Here is an 18697-nt window from a genome sequence, read left to right as displayed (position 1 = left end):
GAGTATAACCAAAAGAAAATGGACCAACTCAGTCACGAAAACTGAGTCTACGCGTCCACGTGACAATATTGTGCCTAAATTTTAGGCCTGATATGGGCTTCAGGTCAGGCTCGGGCCTGCCAATGCCAAGAAACCTTCTTGCTAAACCCGACGCAAACCGGCAAACCGCGGCTTTCCGAGTTTCCGACTCGGCTTGAAAGCACACGTTGCGTTAAATTTGCCTTTATCGACCGGTCTCTTCTCTTCCTTGTTCCTTCCCAAGTTGTCAGGTTCCACCCCCGTCCCCAATCCTCGCGTCCCCCCAAACCCTAGTGCATTGCAAAGCACCGGAAGCCATGGCGGTCGCGGGGCCGGGGCAGCTCAACCTCGACGAGTCGCCGTCATGGGGTTCACGTAGTGTCGACTGCTTCGAGAAACTCGAGCAGATCGGGGAGGGCACCTACGGGTACGCATGTCTCAAAATCTCCCCTCAATTCCTCAATCCCTTGGGGACGCCGCCGCCTACGCGTCGGCGCAGTTTGTGCGGCCTTGTTGACTCGTTATAGTGATTGTTTCTAGCCAAGTCTTCATGGCGAAGGAGACGGAGACGAAGGAAATCGTGGCGCTGAAGAAGATCCGAATGGACAACGAGCGGGAGGGCGTAAGTATTCCCCTTCCCCTTCTCATGGCTCGCGTAAAATTCGTGCTTGTCGCGGCTTTAAACTCGTTTGAATTGAATCCGGCGCAGTTCCCTATCACGGCCATCCGCGAGATTAAAATCCTGAAGAAGCTGCACCACCAAAACGTCATCAATCTCAAAGAGATCGTCACCTCGCCAGGTTTGACAAATGTACCACGATTTTTTTTTCAATGAAAATCTACCACGAGTCGGGGCATTGTCCCTGCGAACTGTTTTCGCGCGGTCTATTATTGGCTACTGTTAATTGTTTCAGGGCCAGAGAGAGATGAGCAGGGGAAGCAAAGTATGATTCTTAACAAAAAACTACTTTTTTTTTTGCTTTATTGCATAATTTTGATCTCCTTGTTGTGATGTTGGATAGTTGAGGGCAACAAGTACAAAGGGAGCATTTACATGGTCTTTGAGTACATGGATCATGACTTGACAGGGCTGTCAGACAGACCTGCAATGCGGTTCAGCATACCACAGGTTAAGGTAAAAACCATCCATATGTGTGATGGTTCTTGGTTGCCATGAGGTGTTGTTCGTGATCTAATGATAGCAATATGTCTGGTATGTTATGTACCAGTGCTACATGAGACAACTCCTTATGGGTCTACACTACTGTCATATCAATCAAGTTCTGCATCGAGATATTAAAGGTATAACACACTAGTTCTTTTTCTAGGGTCTATGTTATGACTTGCTTGTCTTTTTCTCTAACATTGTATTTAAACATATATTCACTTTCAGGATCTAATCTCTTGATAGACAATCATGGTATCTTAAAGCTTGCTGATTTTGGCCTGGCGAGATCATTTTCAAATGATCACCATGCAAACCTCACTAACCGTGTTATCACCTTGTGGTACAGGTAGATGTTCTGTTAGTAGACTATCATTGTTGTATGCAAGCTATATACTGTATTACTTAGATGTATATTCTTCTGATGTTGTTGGATTAATGATTTGCAGACCCCCAGAGTTGTTGTTGGGAAGCACACAATATGGGCCAGCAGTTGACATGTGGTCTGTGGGTTGTATTTTTGCAGAGCTTCTTTATGGAAAGCCTATATTGCCTGGAAAGAATGAGGTATGATTTCTTGTAAGCTCTGAACCACCAACTTAGTTATGCTAGCAATTCCTATCGACTGTAATAAGTTTGTTGCTGGTCTGAGTGTCTGCCATAAGCCCATAAAGTAAGCAAACCTAGAAATATTCTGATATCTGCCTTGTTTGGAGTTGTCTATTTTTAAATTAGGTAGGAAGCACTTTCTGATATGTATTATTTTGCTAATTCATCCTAGATGATGCTGCCTCTTATTTGACTGAAGGAAACTTTAGATACTATTTTTTGTCACAATTCTCATCCAAACATTTTATGTTATGAATGCCATGTACTCCCCTACTTATTCTCTTTTGTCTTAACTGAAGTGTGTGTGGATGGGTTTTGATGATAAACAAAAAACTTGGAATGTATGAGAAACTAGAGCATGTATGATATCAGAAACAAACTTATGTGACAGGTGTGGTAGTAATAGAAAAGGAAGATTTCATGTTATAAAGTCATGTTAACTTGATTAGATGAGAAGCGTACTCATGTAGGCATGTAGCCTAGTCATGACGATTTTCAATCACATTTGGATATGTTTGAAGATTGAGTAATCAAAATGAAGGCTTGTGTGTTTGCCAATAGAAACATCAATGCGTCTAAGTGGCCATTGTCTATCAAATTCTTGCCCGAAATCTGCTTCAGGATCATCCTGGTTTTCTTAGGATCAGATATAATCATATACCTCATTATTGCAATATTGTTCCGTCTAGCACAGCAGCCCTCTCCTAATAGTATGCATGCCCAATTAGTTTCTGCAATCATTTTCCATTACTAGTGTACTCCCAAACATGATTTTTTTTCATTATAGTTATGATTAACAGACTTGCATCCATTAGTTCCATTTTGAAGCTCATACTTATAAATAAGAACCTTGTTGTTTTCTGTTTTTGTGATGCAGCCGGAGCAGCTGACAAAAATATTTGAGCTTTGTGGTACACCTGATGAGTTCAGCTGGCCAGGCGTCATGAAATTGCCATGGTATAATAATTTAAAGCCTCCTCGAGTAATTACAAGACGTGTTAAGGAGGTTTTTAAGCAGTAAGTATTATACTTTGTATTCACCATGTTGTAGCTTGCCCTGCTTCCTCACATGTTTGTGATCCCAGTTTTGACCCGCATGCTCTGGATCTGCTTGAGAAGATGTTAACACTGGATCCATCACAGGTACAATTGCTTCTTCTTACTGTTACTTAGCATCGATATGTATTTGCCATGTGAATTGACTAAAATCTTGAGACCTGAATTGGCATGCCTTTACACTTTTCAGAGGATATCGGCAAAAGACGCACTTGATGCAGATTACTTTTGGACTGATCCCCCGCCAGCTGAGCCTCACACGTATGGTTCATTGCTTTTTTTTACTCACAAAGCTTTGTGTCATAATAAGTTGTTCTAAGTCAATTCAATTGTGCTTTATCTGTTCTTTCTTAAATTAATTGTATATATTTCATGTTTGCAAATGTAGCTTGCCCAAGTACGAATCATCACATGAATTCCAGACTAAGAAAAAACGTCAACAGCAGCGGCAAGCTGAAGAAGCGGCAAAGCGGCAAAAGGTTCAGCATCCTCATCCACATGCTCGTTTGCCACCAATTCAACACCAGGGCCAACCACATTCACAGATCAGGTCAGGGCAACCTATGGGCAACCCTCATGCTCCAATGGCACCTGGGCCAAGCCATCACTACACAAAACCCCGAGGTCCAGGAGGGCCAAACAGATATCCACAGGGTGGAAACCAAGGTAGAGGATACCCAAATCGTGGTGGGCAAGGCGGCGGCTACAGCAGTGGCCCTTATCCTCAACAAGGCCAAGGGCCGCAGCCATACCCTGGTGGTGGGATGGGTGGAACAGGTGGCCCAAGCGGTGGAAATGGAAGTGGCTATGGAGTTGGCAGAACAAATTATCAGCAGGTTGGCCCTTACGGCGTGTCTGGCCCCGGCAGAGGGTCAAACTATCCCCAACAAGGTGGTTCTCGCAATCAGCAGCAGTATGGAAACTGGCAGTAACATTTAAACACTACCTTATTTTTTTTTTTAGATTTGATCACTTCAGATGGTCCTAAATCAGATAAATTTATTGAATTGTAGGTTGATTTAGTATGGTAATAAATACCCATTGACTATAATTACAGTTAGTCACGAATGAACTATCTACGTCTAGTATAACTAGGTGATTGCCCATGCTTTGCAATGGATCAACAAAAAATTGCACGAGATGTATGCAGCATGCTTGTTTGTAACATAATCTAGTAGTCACTGCCAGCCGCTTTTGGTCCCAAATCTTTAATTCTTTTAACCCAATTCAAGCTGAAGAAGCTTATAATTTAACTCTTTTAACCCAAATCTTTACGTCAGCTAGTCGTTTGAACATATAATTTAACTCTTTTAACCCAACTCAAGCTAAAGAAACTTATTCAGTGGTCACTGCCAATCGCTTGTGGTCTGAAATCTTTGGTGTTGCTAAAATAATGTTTTTGGTTCCAAATCTTTGGTGTTGCTTTTTTAACCCCCATAAATGTTGGTTACATTTCTTTATGCTATTTGTATCTGTCACCGGTTTATGGATGAGTGCTACGTGCCTATGATTTCGTTTCCCAGAAAATCCTTGTAATTCTAATTTAACTCCAAATAAGAAAGGGTGCAACAGGCACGTATCACTGTTTTACCTTATGACGAGTTTTGTATTTTTAATCATATAAGATCTAAATTCAACCACGGCCGGCTGCGGAATTCTGGAAAGATAAAATAATTGTAAAATTAAAGCATGACTTGGTTTATCATCTTGTACTTTCACATGGGAGTTCCATTTAATACTCCGCAATCCTCATCTTGTACTTTCACTTGAACGTGCCAAGTCAATTATCTTTCACAATGATACGTATAATAAAAAGGAACGGAATCCTAATACTTCTCATACAAAGAAACGGAGGGAGGGATTTTTCATGCTCCATTGTGCATAGTATACATGCTACTGAGAAGACTCAGAAACTCCAAATTTTTTAAACTCACCGCCCTAGGAATCGGCTTCTCAGCGACTACTAAGCCGTCGCACTCTGCAAATGCGCTTCGGCCTTCTTCTTTGACTCAGGCGTTTCTAGGTTTTTGTCCTGATAGTAGTGCGGCGCGATCTCCAGCAACCACTCCGGCTTAAGCTCCGTCACCTGCCTCATGTACTCCTTGGTCGTCTCCACTAGCTCGTGATACAACACCCAACGCGCGGGAGGTTCCACCCGCGCCATCCCGGAGCTCGGGTGCACGAACACCGTTCGCCAGCTCTTGAAGGTCCGGTACGACCCGTCCTGCCGCAGCTGCGCGGTGTTGCGGAAAAACCCCGCCGTGATGGCCTTCCTCACCGCGTCGAGGTCGCCGGCGCTTGACCGGCGCTCGATCTCCACCCGCTCCAGCAGCGCCTCCAGCTGCTCCCGGACGTCCCGCGCGCGCCGCATGGTGCGTGACTGCACGAAGTGATCGAGGCACCACTGCGCCGAGTGCCCGGACTCCTCCCACTCGGTGTACACGTTGAGCAGCGCGATGTGGTCGCCGACGTTGCCCGCGTTGAAGCGCTGCCGCGCGGGGTCGGCGATCAGCGCCTTGTCCCTCGGCCGGTAGAAGACAGCGTTCCCGGCCGACAGCATGGCCGCGATGGTGAGCACCTCCTCGGAGCACCCGTACCTCTCTGACGCCACGATCGCCTTGGCCATCATGGGGTCCAGCGGGAGCTCCGCCATCCGCCGCCCGGTCTTGGTCAACTCGCCGCGGCTGTTGAGCGCGCCGAGGGCGAAGAGATCCTCAAGCGCCTTGAGCAGCGCCTCCGACGCCGGCGGGTCCATGAAGTCGAAGCTTACCAGGTCGTTGATCCCCAGCGCCTTGAGCGAGAGCACCACGCTATCCAGGTTGCTCCGCCGGATCTCAGGAACCATCTCGTCCTCCATGTCATTGTTGTAGCTGTACTCCGTGAAGAGGCGGAAGCACTTGCCCGGGCCAGTGCGCCCCGACCGGCCGGCCCGCTGGTCGGCCGACGCCTTGGAGATGGGGTGGACGAGCAGCGACTCCGTCCCCGTGCGCGGGCTGTACAGCTTCACCTTGCAGAATCCCGGGTCGACCACGTAGCTGATCCCGTCGATTGTCAGCGACGTCTCGGCGATGTTGGTAGCCAGCACCACCTTCCGAGCGCCCGGCGGCGCTGGCTCGAAGATCTTGGACTGGAGCTCGGTGGGCAGGTTCGCGTAGATGGGGCAGATCACCAGCTCCGCGATCTTGGATCCCAGTCCCCTCGTCCGGCGCCGGAGGATCTCCTCCACCGTCTCGATCTCCTCCTGCCCCGTGAGGAACACCAGGATGTCGCCGGGGGGCTGCGTCACGTGCAGCTGCAGCACCGTGGCCACGGCCGCGTCGACGTAGTCGGCTTCCGGCGCCACCGTGTAGTGGATGTCCACCTTGTACCTTCTCCCGGGGATCTTGAACACCGGTGCCATGTCGAAGTAGTCGCTGAACTTCTCCGCGTTGAGCGTCGCGCTGGAGATTAGCAGCTTCAGGTCCGGGCGAAAACGCGCGACATCCTTGACGAGGCCGAGCAGGATGTCGGTGGTGAGCGTGCGCTCGTGCGCCTCGTCCACGATCACCACACCGTAGCTGGCCAGGTCCGGTTCGCCGAGGAACTCACGCAAGAGCGTCCCGTCGGTCATGTACTTGACCACCGTCTTCTCCGACGTGCAGTCCTCGAACCGGATGGAGTATCCCACCTCGTGGCCGAGCTTGACGCCCATCTCCTGCGCGACCCTCGCCGCCACGCTCATAGCGGCTACGCGGCGTGGCTGGGTGCACGCGATCTTCAGGCCATTGGCCGTGTACCCTGCCTCGTGAAGATACTGCGGTATCTGCGTCGTCTTGCCGGAGCCGGTCTCTCCGACCACGACGATGATCTGGTGCTCGGCGATGGCCTTGAGCAGCTCGTCCTTGAACTTGTACACCGGGAGAGTCTTCCTCTCGTCTTGGAGCTCCCTCTGCAGCGTGACCTTGGCATCGATTTCGTCGGTCAGTTCGTCCGTCTCATGGTCCTGCTCCGTGCCCGCCATCGCCGCCGCGGACTTGACGAACTCAACGGCATCGTCGAACACCAACTCGTATTCATCGCTGGCGCCGCCGCGATCCTTCGATCCAAACTGCAGCCGAGACTTCCTAATCTGCTGTTCTTCCCAGGACTCCTGCTCCGAGAATGCCTTCCCCTTGGCGCCTCTCGCTTCGCGGTCATCGTCGTCGTGCCGCCGTCTCGCCACGGATAACCTACTCTTCTGGTCCACGTTCGCGGCGTCGTCGTAGGCGTCAGGCATCCGGTAGTAGTCGCCTGCGCCTTCGTCTTGATCGGCGCGGCGGCCCTGGACAATAAGGTCGTAGATTTCCTTCTTGTGCTTTAACTCCCTCTCCTCGGCGTCCGTCAGCCTTACGCCGCTGAAGAGGAACTCGTTGTCGTCGATCTCGCACTGCAGCTCCCCCATCTTCTTCTCCTTCCGCTTCTTCAGGTACGCTTGACGAGAGGACCGCCTGAGCTCCGAGGTGTCGCCCCTGTCCATCGTCTCGGATCGTCGAGCTTGCTCGTCCAGCTCGTGCCTGGACGGCTTCCGATCCATCAGTTTCCTCGTGTTGGCCTCATCGCGTTCCCGGATATTCCGTTCGAGCTGCGCCTTCTCACCCTGATCACGCCTCATCTCTTCCTCCTCATCACCGAGATCGTCGGCGTCCTCGTCCGATTCCGGGCACCGCCGCCGCCGCACGTCGCGTCCAGAATCGGAGAGTGCGGCCGCCTCTTCGTCATCCTGTTGGGGCGCCCCCTTCTTCCTAAAACGCTTCCGGCTGCTGCTATGACAGGACGACGCGGCGACGCCAGCCTCGCCGTCGTCATCGTCGTCGAGTAACTTGAACTCGCTCTGCTTCTTCACCAACGCCGCCTCTTCCTGCATCTGCCTTCGGTACTCGGCGCCGGCAGCCGCGCCCTGTTTGCGAGGGATCCTGCCGTAGACGTCCTCCGCGAAAGCGACAGTGTCTGGGGAGGAGGGGAAACCGCCAAGATCCACGAGCCGTGCCGCGAGATCCCCCGCGGAGGCGCAGTCCTGCGCGAGCCGGACCACGAGCTGCACCACGATGCCCTGGGAATAGCCGAGCAGCGCCATGAGCCGATCCGAGACCCACGTCTTGAGCTGCCTCTCGCCGCTCTCCATGGTCGTGGCCCTTGGCTTCCCGGCCGTGTGATGTGGGATGGAGAAATTCGTAGACGTAGGCGGCGTAGCTCGGTGCGACGAGGGCACGCGCTGTGGCGAGGATTATTCGTGGATTGACGGATCCGAGGCAGCATCGTTTGGTTTGACCGAGTCGAATCTTGAGGCGGTTTCGGTATGTCGGTTCGGATGCTTCGGCCCACGCGGCGAACCGCTGTGGCGAGGATTATTCGTGGATTGACGGATCCGAGGCAGCATCGTTTGGTTTGACCGAGTCGAATCTTGAGGCGGTTTCGGTATGTCGGTTCGGATGCTTCGGCCCACGCGGCGAACCGGCGTGACCGGCAAGGCAGCTCAGGGAAAGAAATCCGAAGGTGCGCTGATTCTTTGGGGATGAAAATGGAAGGGATATTTTCCAACGGTATTTGAGACCGAATTCGTTAGGAGGGGTTTAGATCTATCCGTATCTGAGTTCGGATATTTAACATTCGATACCATATCCGTATCCATATTCGAATATTCAAAACACATATTTATGATGTCAACATCTAATCGTATCCTATCCGACATGGCTGACACTATCCGTATTTGAATCCGACCAAAAATATGAAAACAAATATAATATTAGTTATATCTGTAAGTATCCTATCCGTTTTCATCCCTAGTTAGCAATGTGAACACAAATGTTATGGCATGTTTGGTTTCATGGGACTATTCGGTAGTTCTTTTTTTAAGTCCCATTTATAGTCTCTAATTTGCTAAATATGGGGGACTAAAAGAGGGACTAAAGTGGTCTAACTGAGTAGTCCTATGAGGGGTGAGTTTTGGGACTACTCGTCCAACTAGATAGCCCATGCCCCTCAATTATTGTCTCCCATCGTCAGATTTGAGCATTGAATAAGGGTAACTTGGTCTTTGTTCATATGTTTTAGAGATCTTTAGTCCATTTTAGTTCCAAGAACCAAACATGGTAAGGGACTACAATTTAGAACATTTTCCCTGTGTGCCATTATGAAAGATGCTCTAGGCCTACAGGTCACTAAAAAGTTCAAACATAGCCTGGTGCCATGACGCTAAACTCTTTTGTCCAACACGCCATTCCATCCACTTTTAGCTCTAACGGTGTCAAACTATGCTAGAAAATGTCTAAACTACCCTCAGGTCTGCTAGCATAAGTGTATGCGATCTTTTAATCTTGGCCGCAGATCCAGAGAGGAACGGTGCAGGTTCATTGCCATTATAAGTGTATTTCTAAAGTATTTCTGAATTTATTTTTTAAAAGGAAAATGTCTGTATAAGGTGTAAGCATGACTTCACGGTGAGGTCATCAAGCTAGCAAGGCAGAGTTCCCTCTGCTGCTCGCTCTGGCCGCTTGCACAGCGTTTCGCGCGTGGCGTTGTCGCAGAAGCCAGTGAGGACGACAAGCCGCGTAGAGCTGCGCCACCCCGTCCCGAGCCACCGACGTCGCCGCGGTAGAGTTCGACACGCTCCTGAACGTCCAGTTCGGCGACACTAACGGGAATCACATCAGCCCGGATCTCTGCTCCATGGTCTCCGCCGCCTCCGCCAACCTCGGGGACGACGCCACCGGTGGCGTCGACCTCACCTGCGAGAGGACCGTCAACACCTGGATCGACTACCGTCCCTCTGGTTCCAGCGACGGGAAAGGCGGTGTCTTGGAGGTGTTCGTAATGGCACACAGGTAAAGGGCTCTACAATTTACACTATAATATGACATACCTTTGCCGACACTTTCTACTATTGGCAAAGGGCATCTTTGCCGATAGATAACCTCCTGCGAAAAGTTTTACCGACAGTTTAGAAATAGTCACGGTAGAAGCCGTCGGTGAAACTTTTGCCGACAGTTAAAGGAATTCCCGTCACTTTTTGTGTAGCCAAATGGTGCACCTATGCCTACAGTTGAAACATTTGCCGACAGTTAACCCTTTGTCGACAGTTAAGACCTACGTCGATAGCTAGAACCTTTTCCGAGAGTTTGTGTGTTGGCGAAACCATTTCCGAGGTATTTTGTAAATCATACCCTGTCAAACAACTAAACTATCGGCAAAACTATACTGCAGGTATAGATATAAATACAATTTGAATAATTTGACAAATCCACTTTTGTTCATATAGAAGGCATCACATTGAGCAACTTCACATGATTTTATAGAAGTAATATATTAGATCTTCCATACATACACCAACTGGATATGTGTGTGTGTGTGTGTGTATATATATATATATATATATAGCAGGGTCAAGTAATGATCACAGTACATTGAGCCATACATATACAGGTCCAAGATATAGATTAGTCACTAGCAGACATATATAGACCTATACTATAAGTCTTGTACTAATTGGTTATGGCTAAAGCTAAGAGATCAATAGATCATGACTTGGGCACAAAAGTGGCATTCAAGTCTTCCATATGTCTTTGGCCTACACGATAGTAGGTGCAAACAAAAGAACAAAACTGCAATTCATGCCTTCCTGCAGCAATTCTCAGACACTTGTTGCCACTCCAAAATACTTGAACACCAACTTGGTGCACATATGGTTGCTGCCGCTCCAGAGAACATGTAACAGCTCTCTGATCGGACCTCAAAAGGTTGCCTATCCAAAATACTTGCAACACCACATAGCTTAAGTACTTAACATGAAAAAGGAAAAATATCAGTGAAATGTGCTTTGTGTTGTTTAAATCTAAGTCCCCCTAGACATCTAAGCCCCATGCTATGTCTTGAAGTAAACCAGAGATATCATCCTCTTCATTTGGGTCGCATACTTCTACCCTTTCATGTTGGCTGCTATTTATGAAAAAACTAGAACTAGGTTCACCATGATTCACCCATGTCATATATCCATCCCTAAATCCCTCACATATCAAGTGCTCAAGTATAATACTACGGACCCTCCAACAAGAGTTCTTGCATGCCTTGTAGGGACACAAAATCTGATTTCCTTTTGCTGAATTACTAAAGGCAAACTCTAAAAACATATCCACTCCTCTATACACAAGGGTTTGCCTACATATGATTATCAAGATATCAGACCAAACACCCTATGCATGCAGGTTCTAGTATATGGTCATAGGTTTATAATGTACCTAGGCCAATCCATCCATGTTTTATCCATGACACACCTTTTACAAAATGCAGTGTCAAAATAGTGAAATATTACTCCCAAAATAAAAAATCATTCAGTTCAGATTGGGTTGTTCAACAAAAATAAAGATAATGCCAAACAGTTGTCCAAATTAAATCAATTTCACCACACTTGATGCTAAAAAATCATCTCACCACAAGCCATCAATAGGAACTATAAGGGAAATTTAGTCTAGTTTTAAGAAACTAAATCATCACATCACAGATCACACACAACCTGCAATTCTAAGCCAAATGCAGAGACAAAGTTCATAAGAAAAGTGTAGGATCTCTAGTTAGCCTAGAGGGGGGGTGAATAGGCCTGTCAAAACAAACACTCAAACTTTTATCAAATTCACCCTGTGGCACTACCGCTCTGGAGAGCAGCGCTGTCGGACTACGGCATTGCTGGACCAGAACAGCGGCACTATCGCACCTGCAGACAACTTCGAGTCACAGTTCAAAATCAGTGAAAGGAAACTTAGATCGGAGAAATTTCTCAGCCTACTGCAGGTATGATAGTCACAGATCAAAAGCTAGAAGTTATAGGAACACCACACACAAGTAGATTAACTAGAAACCCTAGAAATTACCTCAACAACAATATGTCATGCAAGTAATGTAAATCAAGCACAAAAGACACAATGATTTATCCTATGGTTCAGCTCGCCACCAAGGCTTGCCTACGGTCCACGTTGTTGAGGTTAGCCACTAAGGCTTAGGGCTTTCCAACCCTTCCTCGTTCTCAAGTCAAGAGACTTAACTCTTGAGATGATGGGTGAGTTTACTAGCTTCAAGAGATGGTTACAAACCTCTTGGGGCTGCCACACAAGTTGACAAGCTCAACGGGAGACGCTCTAGCTAGCTAGGAGCCAAGCTTCAAGAGTAACAAACACGATCGCTGGCCAAAATGTGAACCAAGTGCTCTTTTGAGTTGAGGAATCAATGGAGCTGCTCTCTAATCGAGTTTTGAACCCTTTTCTCTCAAGGATTGATGGGGAAATTAATGGATTTGCTTGAGGGCTCAAGGTCAACAATGGAGGGAGAGAGAGAGGCTCCTTTCTATTTTGGATGAGCTAGAGTGAGGAAGAAGATGCAGAGAGCCATTGGGGAGGAAGGGGAAGGGTATAAATACCCCCAGCCCCCAACGGTCACTTAAGTCACGGCAGTGCCGCGGCTCAAGTGCGGTAGTGCCTCTCTTCAAGTGCGGCAGTGCCGCACCATGTAAGACAATTAGGGTAAGAGTGAAGTGTAGATTGTCTTGGCTATGAATCTGAGGATGCATGTGTATGTTTGAGCACTTACTAGCACATATTAGCTTAAGCATTGTGTCCCCCTTTATAGTACGACTTTTCTTATACTCAAATTCAAAATATAAAAGAATTTAAACCTCCTTTGAGTTTGAAGCCATCAACATTTGCAATTGGGGGCTCCTCCATTTCATGTAGCATTCTCGAATATAAATTCCCTGCTTATCATCTCGATAAATCTTATTAGTTCTCTAATTGTGTGGTCATTATCACCAAAACCCACAATTAGGGCTTGATTGCACTTTCAATCTCCCCCTTTTTGGTGATTGGTGACAATCCAATTAGAGCTTACAAAAGATATAAAATAAGTACTGAGATTTTTAAGCCATGGGTGTAGAGCCTCCCCCTAAATATGTGAATAGAGAATTGAATTCTCAAATTGGCATAAGAAGCCAAGATTCATATTTTAGTGAAAGTGATGGGGCTCCCCCTACATCCATGCTCCTGTGGGGTGCTGCATACTGTGTCAGGTATGTAAAATGTGATGCAAATAACAGTTTATGCACAACATGGTTTGCTTTTGCAGCTGGGTGCGGCACTGCTGCACTTGCTAAAATAGCACAGATCAGAACAGACACCACACAACATGTGATACATATAAAGATATACATTCTAGCATAATTGTATCACAAGCGACAGCATAGATTAATATATGTCCATATCCTACATATATATAAAGTACTTAAGTAGCATTATTACATAAATAGAGTTTCTAATGGACTCTCAAACTCTCACCTAACGAAGACTACTCTAAACGAATATGAACATGACTCTAGCTGCAGCAACCTCCTCTTCATGGCATCGAAAAAGTTGTTGACCCCTATAATTTTCTCCCCCTTTGGCATAAAGCACCAAAAAGAGAAGAAAAGAAGAAATACCAACACTCACTCCTCATCCTCTTGGATGGTGTCCCAATCGACATCATCCCCACCAGCAGCTCCACTAGCACCTGCAACATCCTCCTCTCCACCATCATCATCATCATTGTTAGAGGAGGAAGAAGAAGACACCACCACCCTTCCTTGGCAATGAGTGATTGAAGTGTGGTGCTCACGCCTGGTGCTCCTCCTCATAGACTACAAGGTGGACCTCATACTCATGTGAGGATCAAGCTCTAGCTCCTCCTCCTCCTCCTCCTCCTCCTCCTCCTTCGAATCTATCTCAGAAAGGCTAGGGAGGTCATCAAACCTCAGTGGTGACTGAACTGGAGAAAGAGGTGGCAGCCTTGCATGCTCTCTAGCCTCCCAGTTAGCTTCACGGTTCTCCAACCAGTCCTGATATATGGTCCTTGCTGCATAGGTGCATGTGGTGAAAATAGCCTTAATCCATCTCCCAAACTTCTCCATCTTCTTTTCCTTGTGAGGCCTAGATCAGGATGACTCAGGCATGTCCTCAACTGATGGAGAGTGTCTCACTGCCCTGCTAGCACTTGCCCCTTGGGTCTTCTCAATTTTGTAGATGGTGTGAAGACCATCTTTCTCAAATCTGTAGCCGGAGACCCTCTCAATCATAAATATGAGATAGGGGGCATAGGGTATCCCCTTTCTCCCATCCTCCATGGCGTTCCTCAGCTCACGCCACATGAAGCGAGGGACATTAAACCTGTCACCTCTAGGAGCAAATCTAGCAAGCACATTCCTCACATATCCATTAAGATCAGAAGCTGCTCCATCCTTGAGATTGATAGTGTGTCTGATCAAATTATTCAGAATGTAATAATAGCTCTTCAGGCCACTGACATTCCCATATGCACTTCTCCTATCAATCCACATATAGACAATATCATAAATCTCAGCTCTAGCCTCATCATGAATATAAGTGAAGCCCCGCTCCTCTCCAAAACTAAGAATCCGGTTGAAAGTCACAAAATCAACTCTATAATGACGTCCCTCAGTCTTCTAGTGAATCTCATCAGTGTAGATGCTATAGAAGAAAGTGGCATGGAACTGGGCTAGCACTTCCTCATTCCAATTATATCTGAAGCTCATAATATCAGTTAGGCCAAACAACTCACAAGCCTTGATCACCTTAGTGAATTTTTGCTCATTCTTTGCCTTCATCTCCTCCCAATCAACATACTGCATCTTAACAACTTTGGATTTCTTGGAGTTGAAGTTCATAGATGCATAGAAGTTGGAATGAAACTCATTCCAAAACTTGTAGTCTATCTCCAAATCCTTTGACTGCTCATAGGGATTGTTCTCACATGCTTTCTCCACCATCTTTAGCTTTTCCACATAGTTGAGCATGGGATAAGCATGTGTGTCAATAGGATGCCTCATGACTACATCCTCAGAATATTCTCTGATGTAGCTCCTTTCAAACTCCTCAAGATGAGGTGGAGTATCTGGCAAGAACCTGGACAAATGGTGTGGCCATCCCTCTCTAGGTTCTCCTCACCCTGGATCATTTGATCTCTCCTCCTCATGTCTCTGGCAACATCTCTGCCTTCTGCACTACCTGCTGCCCCCTATGGTCCTCACATGGCCACGATGAGGCATCTGCTTATCCTGAGGCTCGGTCATCTTCCTCTTCCCCCTTCGGTCATCATCACCTCCAGAGGACATCTATGCAAACAAATATAGGTCCAAATAAGAAACTGTACATAAGGGATATAAAAGAACACTTGTAAAACACTCTAGATAGATGAGATGATTCAAATCACTGCCACACCCTAGGAGCGGCACTGCCGCACCTAGTGCTTCACCTCTCCCACGACTCAATTCTTCTTAACTATTTAGACTATTTCTCAAGCATTCTCCTAAACTACTAGACAATCTTAGAATGAGTAGACCAAAAAAAATACATGGAGTTGTCTACAATGTAGGTGAAGTGGCTACATATTTAAGATAGAAACAAATCTGGTGCACAAATCCAACCAAAACATATAGTCATCGATGGAACAACGTCTGCATTTACAAGTTCAATATGTTGAGTGCCGCATTGCCACACCCAACATGCAGCACTGCCATGGGTACAGATGTGGCTCAACCAACGAATCGTTGTTTTGATTCAATTCATCCATCAAACTAGTTTCTACCCTAATCATGCAGTCACTAGAAACCATCTTCCAACAAATATAGAACTCCATGGCATAGATCGGGATTAGGTTAGGATTTCACCTTGATTTACGTGGATTGAGGAGGAAAGGAAGAGAATGGCGCTGTCCATGAGCTACAACTACTATTGGTGATGATGAGCAAGAGCAGCAGCAGGGCGCGGCACAGCCGGAGGCGGCGGTAGTGCTGGATAGAGGCGTGGCGGCAGCTGCGTGCGTGTGAGAGAAGAGGGAGAGGCATCGACGTCAGGTAAGAGAAGAGGGTTACCCTGGGGGCCATGTGAAATAAGAGGTAAGAAAATAGGCCCCCACAGTAACTGTTGTCGTGGGCCAAATTTCAGTTGAAATTCAAAGTGCGGCACTACCATAGGACAGGTGCGACACAGTCGCACTCCCCAGTACAACAAATTTAGCTACTAACTAAATACCTATATATATATAGGATATGGACACATATCTCAAGCACACTATGACCAGCAACAAATAATCAATACAAACAGTGATTATAATGCACTTGTTTCTTATGATAAAATATTTTAAGCACAATATTTATACTTTTGCAATTTATTTCTCCTATCCATGCTAGTTCATCAATCAAGGTGTGCTATAGTTCAAACCATGTTACGAGAATCAAGAATATTTAGCTCACTACGCAAAGCACAAAACCTTGACTCATCAAGAGGCTTAGTGAAGATATCGGCTAGTTGCTTTTCGGTGCTCACATGTCGAATTTCGATATCTCCTTTGGCTTCGTGGTCTCTCAAGAAATGATGTCGGATGTCTATGTGCTTAGTTCTTGAGTGGCTTATGGGATTGTTGGCTAACTTTATGGCACTTTCATTGTCACACAAGAGTGGGATTTTAGTGAAGTGACATCCGAAATCTTGAAGGGTTTGCCTCATCTAAAGTAGTTGAGGACAACATGCATTGGCTGCAACATACTTGGCCTCGGTGGTGGAAAGGGCTACATAGTTTTGCTTTTTAGAACTCTAAGACACTAGGGACCGTCTAAGGAATTAACATGTCCCCGAAGTGCTTTTTCGATCTACTTTACAACCGGCGTAATAAGAATCCGAATACCCAAGTAGATCAAACCTAGAGCCCTTAGGATACCACAAGCTAAGGTTAGGAGTGTGTACTAAATATCTCAAGATTCTCTTAACAGTCACTAAGTGATACTCTTTCGGGTTAGCTTGAAATCTAGCACACATGCACATACTAAGCATAATATTGGGCCTAGATGCGCATAAATAAAGTAGAGAGTCGATCATGGAGCGATATACCTTAGTATCCACGGCTTTCCCTTCATCATTGAGGTCTAGATGTCCATTGGTTGGCATGGGAGTTTTGATAGGCTTGGCATTCACCATGTCAAACTTCTTGAGCATATTATGGGTGTACTTCGTTTGGCTAATAAAAGTTCCATCATTTACTTGCTTGATTTGGAATCCAAGGAAGAACTTCAATTCATTCATCATGGACATCTCAAATTTGTTGGTCATGATCCTACTAAATTCCTCACAAAAAGAATGATTAGTACTACCAAATATTATGTTATCGACATATATTTGGCACACAAATATATCTTTACCAACTTTGTGAGTGAAAATGGTAGGATCGACTTTGCCTATTTCAAAGACTTGTTTAAGCAAGAATTCCTTAAGGCATTCATACCATGCTCTTGGTGCTTGCTTAAGCCCATAAAGCGCCTTTTGGAGTTTGTAGACATGGTTGGGAAACTTGTGATCTTCAAAGCCCGGTGGTTGCTCAATATAGATAAGTTCTTGAATAGGGTTATTGAGAAATGCACTCTTCACATCCATTTGATATAGCTTGAAATCATGATGAGCGGCATAGGCTAGAAGCATTCAGATTGCTTCAAGCCTTGCCACCGGTGCATATGTTTCTTTAAAGTCCAAGCCCTCTATTTGAGTGAAACCTTGAGCAACCAACCTTGCCTTGTTCCTTGTCACCACTCCATTCTCATCTTGCTTGTTGCGGAAGACCCACTTGGTGCCAATGACATTGGTATTGGGTCATTCCACCAAAGTCTACACTTGGTTTCTTTCAAAGTTATTGAGCTCTTCTTGCATGGCCATCACCCAATCTAGGTCTCCAAGTGCTTGTTCTACCTTAGGAGGCTCCAAAGAGGAAACAAACGAGTAATATTGACAAAAGTTTGCTAAATGTGAATGAGTTATTACCCCCTTTCAAAGACTCCCAAGGATGTTATCAATAGGATGATCCCGTTATATGGTTTGCCTTAGCCTTGGATGTTCAATGACCTCTTGTTCATCTTCTCGATCTTCATCATCTTCTTGCTCAAATATGGTTTGTAGGTCTTGTCCATGAACTAGAGTCGAATCAGCTGCTGCTAACTGTGTAGGTGCGGCACTGCCGCCCTCAAGTGCGGCACTGCCACGCTCTGGAGTTGTAGCAGATGCTTGCTGCAGTGTAGCATTAGGTACATCAGCAGAAATAGGTGCAGCAACAACTTGAGGAACCTCCACTTTAGTGACTTCTTCTTGTGGTCTAATATCACCAATAGCCAATTGATTGATTACTTCACATAGTGGATCCTCCTTTCCTACAACACTTGAATCAACTTGCTCCACTTGAGAGCTGTTAGATTCATCAAATGTCATGTCTATCGCAATCTCAACTCTCCTAGAGGTTTTGTTGAAGACACGGTAGGCATGCTCATTTGATTCATAACCAAGAAGAAAACCTTCATCAACTTTAGGTGCAAACTTAGAGATTTTGGGTTTCTTGTTAAGTATGAAACACTTGCACCCAAACACTCTAAAGTAGGACACCTTAGTCTTGTTACCGGCTAGAAGCTCATATGAAGTTTTCTTCAACTTATTGTGTAGGTAGAGGCAGTTGATGGCATGGCAAGCTATGTTGATGGTGTCACACCAAAAGATGTCCGGCATCTTGTACTCATCTAGCATTGTTCTTGCCATGTCAATAAGTGTATGGTTCTTCCTCTCTACTACACCATTTTGTTGAGGGTGTATAGAGTTGAAAACTCATGCTTGATGCCCTCTTCATCAAAAAACTCCCTATAACAAAACCGTTCAATTTATAAGAGCACAAGTACAATAGCAATCACCGAAGTGATCGAACCATCATACTTGAACCCATATAAACCCGGTAGTTTGATGAAATCATGAAGGATGTCAAACAAACCAA

General features: G+C 46.2%; 2 protein-coding genes across 2 annotated transcripts; one reads left to right on the top strand and one right to left on the bottom strand.

Annotated features, from left to right (window-relative positions):
- Window positions 1-206: 206 nt before the first annotated feature.
- On the top strand, window positions 207-4053 carry LOC136516748 (cyclin-dependent kinase C-2-like). Its single transcript, XM_066510232.1, has 12 exons — window positions 207-445; window positions 559-640; window positions 728-818; window positions 933-962; window positions 1041-1153; window positions 1248-1320; window positions 1412-1532; window positions 1633-1750; window positions 2670-2809; window positions 2878-2935; window positions 3039-3109; window positions 3237-4053. Exons 1-12 carry the CDS (start codon window positions 336-338, stop codon window positions 3778-3780), a joined length of 1551 nt encoding a protein of 516 aa, XP_066366329.1. The 5' UTR covers window positions 207-335; the 3' UTR covers window positions 3781-4053.
- Window positions 4054-4503: 450 nt separating this feature from the next.
- LOC136518691 (pre-mRNA-splicing factor ATP-dependent RNA helicase DEAH1-like) lies at window positions 4504-8055 on the bottom strand. The gene has a single exon (XM_066512377.1). The coding sequence runs from the start codon at window positions 7986-7988 to the stop codon at window positions 4812-4814; it is 3177 nt and encodes a 1058-aa protein (XP_066368474.1). The 5' UTR covers window positions 7989-8055; the 3' UTR covers window positions 4504-4811.
- Window positions 8056-18697: the final 10642 nt, after the last annotated feature.

This window comes from Miscanthus floridulus, chromosome 17 (assembly GCF_019320115.1).
Source record: "Miscanthus floridulus cultivar M001 chromosome 17, ASM1932011v1, whole genome shotgun sequence".
NCBI lineage: Eukaryota > Viridiplantae > Streptophyta > Magnoliopsida > Poales > Poaceae > Miscanthus > Miscanthus floridulus.
The sequence above is the reverse complement of the archived record's forward strand: the minus strand, read 5'-3'. Positions and strand labels throughout refer to the sequence as shown.

Coding starts and splice junctions, on each gene's coding strand:
- LOC136518691 (XM_066512377.1), bottom strand. CDS start 7,988: ATGGAGAGCGGCGAGAGGCAGCTCAAGACGTGGGTCTCGGATCGGCTC.
- LOC136516748 (XM_066510232.1), top strand. CDS start 336: ATGGCGGTCGCGGGGCCGGGGCAGCTCAACCTCGACGAGTCGCCGTCA. Junction 446..558: donor ATCGGGGAGGGCACCTACGG/GTACGCATGTCT, acceptor GATTGTTTCTAG/CCAAGTCTTCATGGCGAAGG. Junction 2,810..2,877: donor GTTAAGGAGGTTTTTAAGCA/GTAAGTATTATA, acceptor TTGTGATCCCAG/TTTTGACCCGCATGCTCTGG.